Source organism: Taeniopygia guttata, chromosome 4, assembly GCF_048771995.1.
Source record: "Taeniopygia guttata chromosome 4, bTaeGut7.mat, whole genome shotgun sequence".
In the NCBI taxonomy this organism is placed as follows: Eukaryota; Metazoa; Chordata; class Aves; order Passeriformes; family Estrildidae; genus Taeniopygia; species Taeniopygia guttata.
The window spans coordinates 53,521,364-53,538,970 of record NC_133028.1 but is presented as its reverse complement, the minus strand read 5'-3'; the positions used below and the strand labels follow the sequence as shown (position 1 = coordinate 53,538,970).

The following is a 17,607-nucleotide window of genomic DNA, read 5'->3' as shown; positions in this document are numbered from 1 at the left end:
GCTGAGAATTCAGATGTGCCACCTGCTTAGAAGAACAGTGTGTGTGGATCTTCCTGTTCTAGCCTTTTCCTGGTGGGTGAGAAGTCAGCCACGAGGTCCTGGTTTCTCTGGAGGAGAGGTGACAGGGCTTGTGTTTGTCATGAGCAGTTTGCAGACAAAGAGCTGTGTATATTTAAACATTGTAAATGTTGTTTGTAAAAAAAAAAAAAAAAAAAAAAAGGTAATTAAACTGGTCTCCCCTTATTTGTACTCATCCCTCTTGCTCATTTGATCGATCACAGGATCTGACCAAGCTATTTCAGGTTGCTGTGCCTTCACTAGGGGCTGCAGCGGATTTGCTTTATGGAGAGTCAATGTTCTCAGATGCAACTAAGAAGTATTATCTCTTTTTTAACACACATGTATTATTAGAAGCACCAGATTCCTCTCTTGATTTCATTTTTCTGAGAGGTAAAAACAAGGATGAGCCCAAGGAATCAATATACTAGTTTTTTTTACAATCAGTATGATCTGTTGTTACAGAGGACATGAGGGACAGTTTTAATGCTTCTTTACCCTAAAAGGCAAAGGTGCAGTAAGAATGACCAGCTTTTTTACCTTCTGACTGGGGTTTTGTAGGGCAATTTGGCAACCTAAACCTGTACTTACCTCTGTGGTATTTGTCACTTGCCACTCCTGTATCATGTGTACTCTTCAGAGGCTTTCTGAAGGTGCAGCTGAAATAAAAGCCTGCCAATGAAATAAAGGCTGCCTGCCTGCCTGGCTTGGAAGGAGCATGAAACTTGGCACGGTGTGTGGCACTAATGACTGGCCCCTTTCCTGCAGCCATGCTGAAGCTGGAAGATGTATTCAGGATAAAATAGATTGGGTAACTGTGTGTGGTGAGTTAAAAGAGAGGGCAGGGAAGAAGCTGGACATGATAGATTCAAGTTTTCTGAACACCCCAACCTTTTTGTGGTCAGAATAGTTGTTTGTGCTAGACAAAAGTAATGGCTCTGGTAAACTGAGTAAGTATGGCTGAGAGTCACACCTTCTAGGAGAGATTTGAGTAGTTTGGTGGCTGTTGATTTTGACTCAGTTAGTTATCTTCAGATAGCCCAATATTCTTCCTTAAGCCGTATTGGAAATAAGACTTTGTCTTGTCCAAGATCTGTGTGAAACTTCTTTCCAGAAATCAAGTATTTTTGGTACCTGAAAAGAGCTGGTAAGACATACTCACCCTCTTCAACCCCTGATCTGCCTTTTAAACAGCTGCCTGCCTATAAAAACTCACCAAAAAGGAATCTACAGATGCTCATGTATTTCTCAGAATGCCCAGTAGATAAAATGAATATTTTTTTTTTAATGTTTAATAGGATTGAATTCTTTGCTTCTCTTTTTCCAGTTACCATGCTTGTTTGCAGTAACATATTTTGAAGCAATATTTGTGAAACTGGTGGGAATGCCCTTGGTGGGGAAGCAAGGGCAGAGGTGCTTTACTGAGTGTGCACTGTGCAGGTGTGGATTTTAGAAATATGGCTTTGTCTTGCTCCCATGCAAACCACTGCAGGATTGAAATAAATGGGAACAGAGTGAGGAGCAAATCAAGGGCTTTTGAAAATCATGTTATTTAATCAAAGCCTGGGCCTGCCACAAGTTGGACTCTCAAATGTCACAGCTTTGCAGTGTGTAGTACCAGCCCCTCAAATATTGGCATCTAGGCATCCATTTCCCTAAATCCCCTTTACACTTCTGGTATCCATTCTCATGTCATGCCAAGGTTAGTGCATCCTGCCCACCTTGGACATGCTGCCTTGGAGCTGTGGAGTTAGCTGGGGTGTACATGGTGGACCTTGGGGGTTTCTCAGTAGTCATGGACCAGCCACAGCTTCTGTGCTGCCTGGCTGAATGACCAGCTTTACAGCTCCCTGCCATAACCTGAGGAGGAAAACGGGCTGTCTCTGGGTTTTCTGTAGATAACTTTTCCCTGTGTTTCTGTAGTGACTTATGGTGGTTTATTTATTTGAAAGAACTATCCTTACTAGTTTACCTCCAGGGTCTGAAGGTGGGTTCTTCCCTCTGCCAGGTGATGCTTGCCAGACTGAAGCCCTCTGTGCCTGAGCAGCCCTTTCCAGGAGCCTGCTCCAGCTGTCTGTGCCCATGCCAGTCTGCATCTGTAGCTGCTCAGAGAGGCTGTGTCCTCTAGACAAAAGGCAGCAAAGTGGGGAGGGCTTTCTGTCTGTACCTGAGGAAGGGCTTTTCTTTCTCAGGGTAGGTGTCTGCTCACAGCTGTGAGGGGGAGTAGTTGGCAAAGCATATGTGATGTAACACCCTGGGATGTCACAGTGGCCTCTCACTTCTTACTCTTGCATCCCTGCCTTGACATGATCAGAAAAGCCTTATAAAGTGAAGGCAGTGTTAATAACTGAGCCAGCCTCTCTCAGATCTTAAGACTCTAAGTAGCCATGCTAAATAAGTGAATGAGCAGTACCACATGTGTCATGCAGGTAAACCATCATCTCAATAAGAATCGCAAGTGTCTCTGGAGGAAAGGGACTGCAGAATCTTTTGTTGCTTGGAACTTCTCAGGCTTGACCTATGGACCATGTTGCCACCCCTGTGATCAGCCGTGTTCTGGGGGAGTGTCACTTGCTTTGGTTTGTCCTCTGTCCTTTGCTATCTTCCCCCCACACTTAGTTTTCCTTCAGTGACTCTGCTCTCTGTTTACATTTCCTCCCTTGTAAGCAAATTATCAGTCTTATCAGCTTCTGTGCTGCTGTTTGTCTCCCTGATCAGGCTTTTCTTCCTACTGCTCTGCTTTCTGCTGCAAGCATAGCACCATTCACGAAGTTCAGGAAAGGAAGACCTCAAGATTTGCAAACTGGACTTGTAAAACCCAGCCTTCTTTATAGATATGGTAAACTTAAGGTGTTGGAAGTCAGAGGCTGTTACATTTTGACGTAACCATTGCTTTGCTCATTCTTCAGAGTTTTTGCCCCGTGCTGCGAGAGGTTTGAGCTAAGGTGTGCAGCCATATGTAGGTGAGAGCAGCAGGCAGATAGTGAGGATCGCTGTCATAGCGTGGGGATGTGGTCTCCCCTGGGGGTTTGCTCTCGTAGTCGGGTGCTGTGCAGGTGCAGAGCACAGCGTTTCTCACACCCCTGCGTGCAATAGTGTCACGTAATCTGAGCACAAGGTGCAAGAAGCACGTAATGCCTTCCCAGAGACGCTCTGCAAAGAGCAGGAAGGTGAAATTGCCGGGCTGGTGTCAGGCAGGGCGGTTCCAGCTGTCTACGTGTTGTGTGTCTCATCTGCCTGGCCATGCTAGACACTGTAGAGTCACCAAGGTGTGTTCTTGAAACTGTCCAACAGGCCTGGACTCCTCCCTGTGCACCTCCCTCTGATTCTACTGCTGGCAAACCACAGCCTGCAGAGGTGGTGTGAGTGAAGCCACAGGAGCAGTTTTAGCTGGCTGGGTTAGATTATGTTTTCAAAAAGCACATGACAGCTTCGCAAAACCTGTGTTTAGTTTAAGTGGTTTACAGAGTCTGATTTCTTTGTCCTGCTCCAGGACTCCAGATGTTTCCTGTGACAGCTGGGAGTGTGGGATACCTAGATGGGCAGAGGGAAATCAGAGGGTCCTTCTTGGGAGCTTTAAGGGAAAGGGGAAGGGGCAAAAAGGCCTTGGCAAAGACCATTATTTCCCCCTCCCCAGTTACCAGTTTCCAAGTAGCAGAAAAGCTGGTGGATGTACTTGTGCTGTACTGGTTAAATAGCTGGTATTTTACTGTTAATACTGATAAAAACACTAAATAGCTAGGACATGGAAGTTATGCTGACAAAAAAAAAGAAAAACTTTTGTAAGGGGAGGAAGGTATCTTCTCTCTTACTGCGCTTTCAAGTGAAAAATGAAAATTTCATTTTGATTGTTGCACATTTGCTTTCTCTTTTTCCAGTTTCTTTAAAGCACTTAGACATGTTCTAATGTTCAGCTGCTTCAGTAGGACTGAAATCATGAAGATCATCACAGCCTAGAAGTAGAGCCATGATACCCATATGCAGAAATGTCTTTGGGATGTGCCGCTGGAGACTGGGGAATCAGCTGGAATTTACTAATTAATGTATTAAAATCTTGTCAGGGCATTTGGTATATCTACTGTTGTTTACTTGCTTTTTGTGTAGTGGCTTAATAAAATGGTGGTGACTGGTCAGTTTAGGCCATGATATTTTTCTGACCTTCTTGTGGTTCTTGTTGAAGGCTGTAGCAGATTTTGATGGAGCTTTTGGCTGCTGAATCAGGCTTCCCTAAGTGCTAATGCTGCTAGTGTCACCTTGTTAGATAGTTAATTGTGTTGATGCAATTCATCTCCAAATGGAGAGAGCTCTGCTCCTTTCCTATAAGAATCAAGGCTTTTCAGTACTCAGAGAATAGAATGCTTATACAGGTGAAATTTAGGTCGCTCTTGGTGTCTGATTGAATATTCAGCTACCTTGTGCATTGAAACATTGTATCTCACACTTCTAATTTTTACATCTGGATTGCACAGTGCTTACACATCTTCAGTGTGGATGTGGACTATATTAACAAACATGGCAGTGCAAAGAAATTGGCTCATCTGTCCTTGGACTTGCAAGCTGCTAGCATTTAACCCAGAGGAATTTCTTACCTTAGTTTACCTGTTTCTCTGTTCCCTGTGTTTCTACCACCATCTCTTATCTGGGCAAGCTAGTAAGACATATTTTTGAGAATCTGTGAGTACTTTCCTTGCAGACACCAACAACAAAGAAGAGCAAATACTCTGAGTTGCTTATTGTCAAGCTGGGAAGGCAATGAAGAGTTTTGACCAGATGTCCAAGCAGACTGCAATTACTTGAAATACTTCCAAGACACAGCTTCTTCTGACCAGAAATGCAGATTTTGCCACTGAAAGTGTAACCTCAGGGCTGATGGTTTCTCTGTAGTTTCCAGGCAGTAGAAGCCATCTGGTGCTGTTCCTGTACATCCTGGTGCACATATGGCTGAAGGATTTTGCCCTGTCCTCTAGCAAAAGCCTGTCCTGTGAGCAGCTGGAAGCTTTACATAGACAGGGTGTACCAACTCTCTGATAAAATTACTAGGAGTACGAAAGCTAATTAATCATTCATTGCCTGTGCATTCTAATTAGAGCAGTTTAAGTGAGTGCTTTGTGCTTCTAGCAGTTGCAGACACTGAAGGTCCTGTATAGCTTTCCAAAGATGTAGGGACAAAGCATGGGCCCTGTTTTATAAGTAGGAAAGCTATGGACTGATGGTGGGCTTGTCAGGAGTTTTCATTCTTGTCTCAGCCTTACTGCCATTCCCAAACCTTTGAGCTAAATGCACTGATTGTCAGAAAGTTGAGTTGTAGAAACACGCTCCACTTAACCCCAACTTTTGCTGGAGTGTTGTTGCAAAGCAAGAAAACACAAAAGCAGTCCTGGGAAGCAGGCCTGTCACCATTCACAGATGAGCTGTCCTGAAGACATTTTGCCCCATTCTTTGCGCCAGTGTATTTTATGAAGAGATATAACAGGGTTAAAACCAGAAAAAGTCAAACTTTGATAATACCTATTTCTGTTGAGATCCACAAGTTAAAAGTGACAGAAGAGAGAAATCAAAGCTGGAACTCCAGCAGATATGAAGAACTGATGAATGACTTCTAAGCATTGGTGGTGTTTTGGGACAGCTGACAGCTTCAGGAAGAACAGATTAGTTCAGTGTCTACTTCTTGGGATTTAGGAGGTTTTGTTTTTTTCAAGGTTTATGAGGTGTTGAAACACTGTATTGCTTAACTGCTTCAGCCCTTCCCTGTTGCTTTCAAGGTTTTGTTCTGCTTAGCTTTGTAGATAATTTTGACTGTTAAGCCCCACTTGACTGGTTTCATTCATCAATTACACAAGACACAATACTAAGAATAAGTTTCACCTTTTGTACTCTTCATCTCAATGCAGTGATACATCTTCTCTAAGGAGTGAATAATGGTGTTGTGATGCTTTGGAAGTTAAATGTATACCAACCACTAAAACATCTAATATTTTGATGTGAGGAAGGGATGGGAGGTCAACAAAGAAGTGGTTGTCAGATAGATGTTTTTGATATGCCATGTAAGCTGAGAGATGGTACACTCAGTGACTTGGCAACTGACAGTGAACTGGGATGCTTGTTGGAGTGCCTGGGCAGCCTGTGATCCCAGGAGAAGGCTGACTTTTTTCCATCTCTGCAAGGAAACATGTCTGAGTGTATAAAACTTAAAAACTATTTGGCATTTACATTTCTTCATGACTTTTCAGGCAAATTGCTATTGACAGGATCTTAGGAATGTATTGTGGTAAGATGGGCCATACATACACCTTTCTAAAGGCAAAGAGCTTTATCTCCAAGGCAAGCATGGGTTTTTTTCTGTTTGTGGTTATCCAGTGAGTCCAGGTGAGACTGTTCTCTGTTCCATTGGTGAGCAGGGCAGTCACTGAAGGCTTTCAGTGGCACTGGGCAGCCTTTCAAAATAAGTTGGTATTTATTTGTCTTTTGGGATGGCACACAGAGCAAGGTCGCATTTGTGTTGCCAAATTAAACTTCAGATGGAGCCAGAGGAGACTGAAACAACCTCAGATTTCTAGACCTGTTGGGTGTCCTCTCAGTGTCCCAGTGTGTGAAGTCCTTGCCACAGCCACATACCTCAAGGTACTCTTTCTCTATTTGCTGTACTGCTGTAGTTAGAATCCTGCCTCCTCCAGCTCCTGATGCTAATCTTTGGTCACTGGAGTCTCCTGTCACTTCCCCAAGGTGCTTCAGTGATTCAGGGTCAGCTCCTGCAGGAAATAAGACTCACTGGGGCAAATAATGCTTTCCCAGGAAAGTGTTTTACATGCATGCAGGCAGCAAACCAGTGCCTGCTGTGGGTGCCCCAGCATCCCATATTGTCCATATTTTCTGTTTTGTCAGACTCATGATGTCCACTGGAGTGTTAGGCAGTGTGCAGGGAGCAGCTGTGGAAGCAGCTCTGGCTGGTGACTTTGGGACCACTTTCAGGAATTCAGGTGCTCTGGCTAGCAGCCAAGTCTCAGTGCACCCTTCCAGCAAGGGTGAAGTGCTGAAGTTATGGGTTCATTAATCAAAGGGTTTTCCTTGGAGAAGGGGATGGCTTCATCCTGCTCTCCTTTTGATGATGTGATCCTCTCCAGGAGCAGCTTCAGTTCTGGACCTTCATGTTACAGAAACACACTTGTCTGAGCTTAGGTGGTGTGAAAAATGCATACTTTATGATTGGCTTTTCGCAAATATTACAATGAATATTATATGTGTAATGTTAGAAAGTTATGCTGTATCAGCTCTCTTAAGTAGTGTGTTAAATCCAGTTTTAGGTTACAAAATGTTAAAATAGAAACTCTGTGATGTAGGATTTTTTAACTGGCTCAAGCAAGAGATGAGATAATCAAGCGACTCTTCACACAGAGATGACAGTGATTTGGGGCCCATAAAGAGTTACTACCTCCTTATCAGAAAAGACAAACATTCTTCCACCTTCTCTCCATCTTTATGGAACCACCAGGATTAAGGAGAAGAAGTTGACAAAATCCAGAAAAACTCTTTAATTTGCAAGGAATTTATGCATCATGTATGAGATATATGAATATGCAACAGGCTATTGCTTTTAAGGTTATTCCTTTGTTCACAAGGCATGTTTGTTGTGGCTTAGGTGCCCGAGGGCATCCGGACGTCTGTAATTCTTTGCTTTTTATTGTCTTGTAATTGTCCTAACTCTAAATTTTATTACTCTAATTGTATTACAATTTTTATAATAATTTTATTATTATTTTTAAACTTTTAAAATTTTAAACCCCAAGTGATTGGTGTTTTTCACAGGTGGTGTGTTGGGCACAATGCAGCAGGTAATGTTTGTCTTTCTGAGTGTCTGAGAGGAAGAGGCCAGAGTCACATGTGCTGCTGGGACACCTTGTCTTCTGTCTGTCATTGACCTTGATCAGCCCTTACAGCTGCTGGTTGTTTAGAGCTCTCAGATAAAAATAGGTTCCCTCATTTATATATATATGTAAACGAACATGAACCAGACTGCCAAAACAGTGCTATAGTTGGGTGCTTGTGGGCCCAAGTGGGAAGCTGTGTGTCTAAACTGAGTTACCACCCTCAAACCTGGCTGTGTCTCTGCACAGCAGTGGGACTGGGTGAAATTATTGCTGCTGGAAAGAGCTGCGGGGTGTTACTGGGTAGCAGGTCTCAAACCCTCCTAAAATGTTTATGTGCGTGTTACTTGTAAACTGCACCTCTGTTGCCATTAAGTATTTTGAGTGAAATGAAGCACATGTTCAGGTGACATTTTTCTCAGCTAGAATATGTATTGAAATAGTTGTCACCTTTTTCTTCAAAAATACCTATTAGGGATTTTTCTCCTCATTTTCTCATTCCCAGACACAGAGGCAAGCCCTCCTAGGGGTACCTTTTTCTATGCTCATTTAAGTCATGTAGATTAATTGGTAAGCAGGTTTTGGTGCTAAGTGTGTTATTGGTTTCTGGATGCCTGTGATGTGGGGCATCATTTTCATGGAACGATGTGTAATGACCCTTGCCTCTCATGTCCCAGGCAAGTGGGATTTACGTAATACTGATCACTGCCTTGTAGCTTACGAGATGGAATCTTTCTTCATCCACCTGGTACACTTGCATTTGTTCAGGGAAAAAAAAAAAAAGAAAAGCAACTTTGCTTCTGACTGGCATGAAGGGAGCTTTAGCATCAGTTGTGTGGTATTTCCAGTGTTTTATTGAAAAACAAAACTTTTTTTCATGCCCATTTGTAAAAATTGTGTAATGGGTAAGATTTGATTATAGCTGTTTTTGGAGTTGTTGTCAAACCTGCTTCAGTTGCCTAACGTGATATAATGATGAAAAGTCAATTGTGGGATGTCTTCCAGAGGACATTTGTGATGATTTATTTAAAATTTTTACTCCTGCATCTCATTTTGCTTCCTTTATATGGTATTTTGTTTTGAGTGTTTAACAGTGATAGGAATAGGTTGATAGGTTCAAACTTGTTCCAAGATTAGCTTGGAGGGTGTTGTAACATATACACATCAAGCAATAAATCAAGGTGTGGTGGATGGGTTGTGGATGACATCCAGCTTTGTGGATGACTCATCTTCATTGGACATGAGAGCTGTAGAAGGTCAAATATGTTTTACAGGGTCTGCTGTCTTCTCAGTATTGGATGACCCTAAATCAAAACTGAGTGGGGAGACCTCAAATTGGGGATATCTGTTCCTGAATAGATAGAATATATATATATAATAGATATAATATATAGAATACAATATATATATATAATATATTTATAATATAATTATAATATATATTATATATATTTTATGTATATATATTATGTATCTATATAATAGATAGAATATGTTTTACAGAGTCTGCTGTCTTCTCAGTGTTGGATGATCCCTGAATCAAAACTGAGTGGGGAAACCTCAAATTTGGGATATATGTTCCTGAATAGATAGATTTTATCTGTTCCTGAATATATAGAATATATATATATAATAGATAGAATATTACAGATATATAATATATATATCTATTATATATATAATAAATATAATATAATGTACATAGAATATATATAGAATATCTATATAATAGATAGAATATATATATATAATAGAATATGTTTAACAGGGTCTGCTGTCTTCTCAGTGTTGGACGATCCCTGAATCAAGACTGAGTGGGGAAGCCTCAAATCTGGGATATCTGTTCCTGAATAGATAGATTTTCCTGGGTCTCTGAGGCTGGCTGCCATTGTGCTTGAGGCACACATACCTGCCTGTCTTCTGTGCTTTTCAAGCCAGGCTTTCAACAGTGACATGTTTTCCGTAAACCTGGTGCTTTTTCTCCTGTAGGACATGTTTTAAAACTAAATTGGGGCCCAGGGCACTCCCCTGCATGGCTTTGCGTGTGGATTTGGCAGCCCTGGCGCCCACGTGTCGCTGTGAGGTGGGCGCTGTGACCAGAGACGTTGTCCCTCTGTTTCCCCAGAGCAAATCGGGGCGCTGGCCGGGCAGCACATCGTGCACGTGGCCTGTGGGGAGTCGCACAGCGTGGCCCTCAGCGACCAGGGCCAGCTCTTCTCCTGGGGCGCCGGCAGCGACGGCCAGCTGGGGCTCACCACCATAGAGGATGCAGTGACAGTTCCAAGGTAAGCGTTTCCCAGGGACAGCTTTCCTCTGCGAAGCTCCTTGGAGGTGGGGCATCAAGGGTTGCTCACTTTCTCTCAGTGTGGCAGGAATAGGGTCCTTCTCATGTTGGGATGAAGGTGATTCCTTCTCCTTTTCACTGCTGCTCCCTGAGCCCTGCAAGTCCTCTAGAGGTTTGGGCAGAACAGACCTTCCGCCCGTGGATTGCTGAGGGATGGAAAAGAAAATCAGAGGGTGCTTAGCTCCCTGCGTGAAAAATGCCACAATGTTTTGCACAGAAAAAGGAGGTGCATGGAAGAGTATTTAAAAAAAGAATTGCTGTTTGTACTTCAAGGTGTTGACAGCAGATGCAGACTCTCATTTGGTCTGCCACTGCAGATCCAGTGCAGAGCAGAAGTTTGGGATGTGTCTCTAAGATGGCTGTCATTGTCAAAATGGTATCTAAAGGAAGAGTTTTAATTGACAAAAGATTAATGTTTGACCTGAAGGGCTCTGTGGGAAGACAGTCCTTAACTTGCATGTGGTTGCATAAGACAGAGGCTCGCATAGCAATGTGATAGTGCCGTTTTAAAAATAACATTTTTGTGGAATAACTTGAACCTTTGACATGCTATTTTCTGTACAAAGCACTGAAGAGGGTTTGGTGCTGTAACTCACTGGATCTGCTAGGCCCATAACAGCATGAAAAATGTCAGTGCCTGAAAAAGAATAGTAAAAGAGACACCAAGAACCAGCTATTTTCACCATTTCCAGATGGTTGGATTCAGTGTTATAGCAGGAAATGTAGTTGAGTTACTAGTCTAGTGTCTAGAGGTCTCCACAGATTTGCATCTATTACATATGGATCTGTATTGCCTTCCAGACACTGTTCCTCAATCTCAAAACCATGGATTTTGTATGTATATACAACAAATGTCTTAGTGGAAATGGTAATTTTTATCTAAGGTGATACTGTATTTGTGGACACTTACTCTAAAATCATGTCATCATCTTTAGGTTGATAAAGAAATTGAACCAACAGACGATACTGCAGGTTTCCTGTGGAAATTGGCATTGCCTGGCTCTGGCAGCAGGTACTGTAACATCTGTTATTAATTACCAAAATTTGTGCTGTTATTTTGCACAGTATCCAAGACTGCATATTTCTGCATAATAAATCAAGGACATCCCATATTCTGACTCCTTTGGGCCAAATGGGATGCTATAAAATGGATCAGGTACCATAAATATTGAGGAAGAGCTTTGCCAAAACTGTGGAGAAAGAAAACATTACACACAAACCGCCCACTGTCTCACTGGTGAATGATGGCAGGAGTGCTTGAAAGCTTTCCATCTTGATTTAGAAAAATGTGTGTAATTAATTTCTTTGTGTTGAAATTTTCCTTGGCTGTTACTCCTTTATGTGAAATGTGGCCTTTTTTTTTTGTTGCACTGTTTGTTACAGCAGTTTTATTTTGTATTTTTTTGTTGCACTGTTTGTTACAGCAGTTTTATTTTGTATTTTGCACTTAGTTGCTTGTGTGTTCAGTTGCCTGGTGGCTTCAGGCCATGTTGTTTTTTTTTCTTAAGCAAAGAATGTCTCTCTTGATTTTGCTTTTTTAATTTTCATCATGAGGCTTGGGTGGGAACAAAGCCTCCAGGACTGTTTCTTTTTATTTTTGGCAAACTTGCTTTTCTGTTGCCTAACTTTCATCCACCATTCTTTCTTTCCTTGTTTCAGATGGCCAGTTCTTCACGTGGGGGCAGAACAGCTATGGTCAGCTGGGCTTGGGCAAAGAATGCCCCTCCCAAGCCAGTCCACAGCGTGTCAAGTCTCTAGATGGGATCCCTTTGGCTCAGGTTGCTGCAGGTGGAGCCCACAGTTTTGCCCTTTCTCTCTCAGGAGCTGTGTTTGGCTGGGGGAAAAACAGTTCAGGACAGCTGGGACTAAGTGATGAACGAGGTATGAAAATTATGCTCCTAGGTGAAAGAAGGACAGGCTCCTTTGCCTAGTGTCTCTTGTTGCATTGGCAGTGTATTTTTACTGAGTGGGTCTGTAACACTCAGCAGCTTCTCCTGGGACAAGATGGCAGAGAAAATCTCTGTCTCTACAGGCTTTTCATACTGAGTAGAAACAGAAACATGTTTTTTTCCCCTTGTGGGTGTTAATTTAAGTGAAGACGGTTAAAAAGAGAGGTCTTTCAAGTGAGTGTCAACATGCAAATATCAAAGGAAGTGCTCATATTCTTCCTCCCTGTTCTCAAAAATACTTTGCCCATATTTTATTTGAAGTTGGTTGGAGCAAAGGCTTTCCCTGCAGAGCAGCAGGCTGAACACATCTTCTCATTTCCCAGCATGATTTGAGTGGTGAGCATCTATGTGCTACAAAGTGATGGTAACACTGAATATCTCAGTACTGTAAAATGTTGTCTAGTTTATTTACTGCACAGTTTACCAGGCACATAGGGCCAATTGCAGTTTTCTCAGGTGCTAGTTTGAAAAGCCCAGATCTCATCTGCTTGTTCTTCACAGACTCTTAACTTTCTGGAATAAAACAGGTGAACAGAAGATTTTCTTTGGAGCTTCAAATCAACCTCCTTACTGGTTTCTGCATAATTCCTGAGCAGATTTAAGTATCTAGGCAAGTTTCTGAGAGTAGATGTGGTACCTAGCATGCACCTAGATAACTTGTACTGTCTGTAAAGCAGGGCTGATCTAATAAAAGAGCAGCAGTGTCCTTTCCATGTAGATTGGCAGATAAATGCTTCTAATAAAAACAAAGCTGCAGTTTACATATGAGAGGCTTACACTGACATGGGGCTAATTGTAAATGAACAGAATAGGCATCAGCTTGTGGGGTGGTGCTGGCCAGGGATCATATTCTGCTTCCCCCTCAGTGCCTGGCATTGTAGTAAATATGTGGTATTTATGGTAAGTGAATTATGATAAGACAGTGTGAATTATACTTGTCAAACATGAACAGCAAGGTCTGTAAACACAAGTATTCTGCAGCATGGTTATTATTAACAATTATGCTGTAGAGAGAAGAAGTGTCATTCCTGTGAAAAGAAAGATCAGAGTGCTAGAATACAGAAAAAAGTAAATAAAAAATATGCTCTCAGTTCTAAACTCACAGAAGTGTGACTGTTTTTCTCTCACTAACCCGTAAAAAATCACCTTACAAATCGTTAGATGACAATCTTAAGAAATAGGCAACTTCTATAGGTAGAAACCTGACTTTTTGTTGGTATAGAATAAGCAGTTGCGTCCCTTAATATCTAATTGTTTTGGGGTTCCTACTGCTCCTTTAAGTGCTTAGATTTTATTTTTACTGTATTCATCCCTGGGAGACAAATTTTAAATGATTAGGGGTGGCAGAGTGAAGGAGAAAAGCATCACTTAATGGTTGGTAGTGATTAGCCTTTGCAAGTAGGAGGATCTTCTGCTTAAAGGATGACAAGAGAAGGAAAGCTGAGTTTTAAATACACATTGGGATTCAGCTTACCATGTGTCTTGCACAAGTGTCTCCCACGTGGCAGGGTTGTTCTGTATGGAAAAGGTCTAAGTAAGGTTTTGGAAACAAATATTTGCAGTCATCCCTGAGGTGTCTGAAATGGAGCATGAAGCTGAAGGTGGGCGTATCTAGGCTGCACTCACTGTATCTCCCAAACAGCAAGTGTGTGTTGAATTTATACAAGATAATCAATGTGTGCATTCTTGCTCTGTACAACTTTGTTTGAGTCAGTCAAGCCTTTTAAGAATTTGAGAGGAAAATCAGCAGTGAAGTACTCAAGGCTGTGTGGAGCCTTTTTCACCACAGTTGTTAAAGTTTCCCTTGTGCTCATGGACCACATCTGAAAATCAGACTGGCAGTGCTTTTCTTGGACGTGCAGGTTTATATTTATGAAAGAGCTGCTTTATTTCCTTTGCCTCCATTGCAGACCGGGAGTCCCCGTGTCATGTGAAGCTGTTGCGCTCTCAGAAGGTTGTGTACATCAGCTGTGGAGAGGAGCACACAGCAGTCCTGACAAAGGTAAACATGCTGACCTGGGAACCTGGCCACTCTCTCACCTGCCTGATGGTTTCACAGTAGTTTTCTGTGTAATGGTAGAAAAACACAGATCAACTTACTGTATTCCTTCTGACCCCAGTAAAAGAAACTAAGTGGAAGGTGTAGCCTCATTATTTATTCTGAGTTTCACTGCCAACACAATCCTTTGCTGGTTTTGTGGATGAAGATGTTAATAATCCACAGCAATGAATAGCAAAACTGAGGTGAATCACTTTAAAAGAATAGCTTTGGGAGGGAAAAAATTTAACAAATGCATCCAAAGGGGTAAAAATAGCATTTTGTTGGAAAATAGAGTAATACTGTGCATCAAAATAAGATGGAAGCTAAAATGAATGAGTGTTTAAATTTAACGTTAGCAGTCACAACATTTACAAGAGGTTTTCAGTTCCAAACCTGCTGCTTTCTGGTGCTGTATAATTTAGTGGCCAGAGGACAGGGCTAAGGTTTGAAAGAGCGGCTCAGTTCTTGCCTTGGCTCTGCCACTTTGTACTTGTTGCTTCCTGTTTTGGAGTTTCAGTGTTTTCCACTGTAAAATGAATTAACTGAATTTGGGATACCTGTTGGGAAAAATATCATTGTAGAAAACTAGTTCTGTAGGAGCTTGTCTAGTGTGGAGATAACCTGACGGTAATTCTGTTAGTTTCTGATGGGTGGCACGGTAGCTTATTTAAAAGCTGTGTTAGCAGAACCCAAGTTTCTCTTCTGAATCTTTTGAAAATCCCCAACAGTCTCTACCTAAGCTTTGGGCTCATATTGAAACTGTAGTCAGAGAGCTCCTGCTGGGTTATGGGTCCCTAAATGGAGGCTCTGCTGTTTGGTTTGCTAACAGAGTGGAGGGGTGTTCACCTTCGGTGCAGGTTCCTGCGGGCAGCTGGGCCACGACTCCATGAATGATGAGGTGAACCCCCGAAGAGTTCTTGAGCTCATGGGCAGTGAAGTATCCCAGATTGCTTGTGGCAGGTGAGTCCTGTGTGCAGTCAGAAACTTTTCTTTGGTGGAGGATAACGCTGATACTGAATCATGTAAATAGGGGGAAATAGTCCTGCTTCTTCATTCTATGTATCAAAGCTAAATTGATTTAAATCTTACTTTCCATGAGAATTTTAAGACACTGTAAACGAGATGGTTTAATTGGAGTTGTACCTTGCACTCTAACCTGTAAAAGATATCTTCCCAATGTAATAATTCAGCAAGACTTTAGAGCAGAAGCCCTTTGGTCACAAGTTTCCAGCCTCTTTAATGGAAAGTGATTTAACAGCACTGGTGCTGTGTGGTTGCCTTTCAGAATGTACAGGCTTAGCAAATGACTAACCCGATCCTGTGAGCCTCATACCAGCTGTGTGTCTGCACAAGCTGCTCTTTGTCCCTTCTACCTAAAGGGCTCCATCCCATAAACTGGTGCCATCAGGTGGCAAAAACTGAGCATTGGTGCCCATGTAAAGGTGCTGCTTGGCTCCAGCTTCTGGCCTAGGGGAAGTGAGAGTAAGTTCTAGGCTGCATTTGGTTTGTTTTTGGTGGGCTTTTTTGTTTGGTTTTGATCTTTTTTTTTTTTTTTTTAATTTATTGTTAAACAAGGCCCAAACTCTGTACCCATCTCTTACAGACATCACACTTTAGCCTTTGTGCCTTCTTCAGGAATGATCTATGCATTTGGCTGTGGAACAAGAGGCCAGCTGGGAACAGGGCACACTTGCAATGTGAAGTGTCCCTCTCCTGTCAAGGGTCACTGGGCAGCTCATAATGGGCAACTCTCAGGGAAACCTGGTATGTACTGTGCTCAATTTGAAATGGCAGATGGACATAAAAAATTTCACCCATGGCATCTTAACATTGTTCTGTGAAATTTGTGGAAATACCAAAAGAAACCCATCCTATTGTCCCAAATGCACTGTGGTTAATTTCTGGGTGACCTTTTGCTCTCTCTGTTAATGTGTGCTGTCTCCCTTTCTCTTCTTATGGCAGAGCTCAGCATCTGGCAATCTCGAGACTTCATGAAATTGTACTGATACTTTACTAATACCATTCCAAACCCTTTGCTCTCTCTTTAAAACCCCTATTGCAGTTTAAAAATGACAGCTTTCCCCTCCTGCATACCTCTTACGAAAGTTCTACAGTGCTTGAGTTCCGCTGATTTCAGCAGGGCCTTCAAAGGACCCAGGTGCTCCTTGTAGTTGTAGTGGCAATGCAAATGGGAGGGGAGAACGTATAAGTAGGGTTTTGCATTCATCAGCCTCTAACACAACTGTGTCTTTCTCAAACAGATGCCTGTAAATACCACATTGTTAAACATATCTTCTCTGGAGGAGACCAAACTTTTGTGCTTTGCTCCAAATATGAGGTAAACCAAATGGAAGTATCTTTTCAAGTCTTCTCCCCTGTCCCAGCATTCACAATACAGCTTTTGTTTCTGCTAAAATCTTCTGAAATGGAAGTATTGCTTTGGACTCCATTCTGTCTTACAAACTTTACCAGCTCTGACAGTTGTTACAGGGATTTCCAACTTCAGTGGCTGAAAGTTGCCTTTCTTTAGAGGCACATCAAAGCCATTGGGAAGACACTGATTCCAGTTTAATCAGCAGGGAGGGGAATCCCATCTTTGCAGACTGGAAGCGGGCGGCTGCTTTCCACCTGTGGCACTGGCTCTTCTGCATGGTTGCTGTGTAGGGCCATCAGCCACATGCTGATTTTGTCAGTGCTTGATGGAGGGCTGAATGCTGAATTGGTTTTCCCACTTCTGTCTTCTTTTTTCTTTCAATAAGTGTTTGGGATAAACTTTTGAGGCATGGAAATAGGTCTAAAATAACTGTATATGACAGTGTTTACAAGGGCTTTGGTACATCTAGGAAATGATATTTTGATTCTTTTGTTTTCCTCTTTTTAAAATGTATTTGAGGATCTTTTTTTCCCTCAAACTTTTTCATACCTTCCCTTTTGGACTTCTTAATAATGCCACAAGACTTCTAACCAAACCTTTTCAGAGACCACACTAAGGAAGCTATCAGTTATTTATTAAAACAGAGATTATGGATAGGAAGGAGTTGTTTTACGAGCCTTGTCTTTGCTGAAATCTGTATCTTCTCACAGAATTCCTTGCCTGCTGATGATTTCCGGACCATAAATGAAACACGTTACACCTGTTTAATAAATGATGAAACTATAGATGTCTGGAGGCAAAAGCTTTTAGAAAAGAACAGTTCTAATTCTGTCAAGTAGGTATTGTGGCACTGGACAAGCCTTTTGTTGAAAGTTCTATTTAAATAATTTTGTTGGCTTCCGTGCCATGCTTTCACTTGAAATTTAGCAACCTTTTCAAGTGTGGTTCTTGGTCGTTTCCAAGGGGAGGAATTGTCAGTC

The 17,607-nt window shown here is 42.0% G+C and overlaps 1 protein-coding gene across 7 annotated transcripts in view; it reads left to right on the top strand.

Annotated features, from left to right (window-relative positions):
- HERC3 (HECT and RLD domain containing E3 ubiquitin protein ligase 3) overlaps window positions 1–17,607 on the top strand; it is a 44,913-nt gene that overhangs the window by 10,161 nt on the left and 17,145 nt on the right. For all 7 annotated transcript variants that reach the window (XM_072928601.1, XM_030271725.4, XM_072928604.1 and 4 more), the window contains 8 exons: window positions 10,045–10,204; window positions 11,199–11,275; window positions 11,923–12,144; window positions 14,123–14,214; window positions 15,083–15,213; window positions 15,857–16,017; window positions 16,515–16,591; window positions 17,338–17,462. In XM_072928601.1, coding sequence (XP_072784702.1) covers window positions 10,045–10,204; window positions 11,199–11,275; window positions 11,923–12,144; window positions 14,123–14,214; window positions 15,083–15,213; window positions 15,857–16,017; window positions 16,515–16,591; window positions 17,338–17,462 — 1,045 coding nt within the window. The remainder of the gene's footprint in view (window positions 1–10,044; window positions 10,205–11,198; window positions 11,276–11,922; window positions 12,145–14,122; window positions 14,215–15,082; window positions 15,214–15,856; window positions 16,018–16,514; window positions 16,592–17,337; window positions 17,463–17,607) is intronic.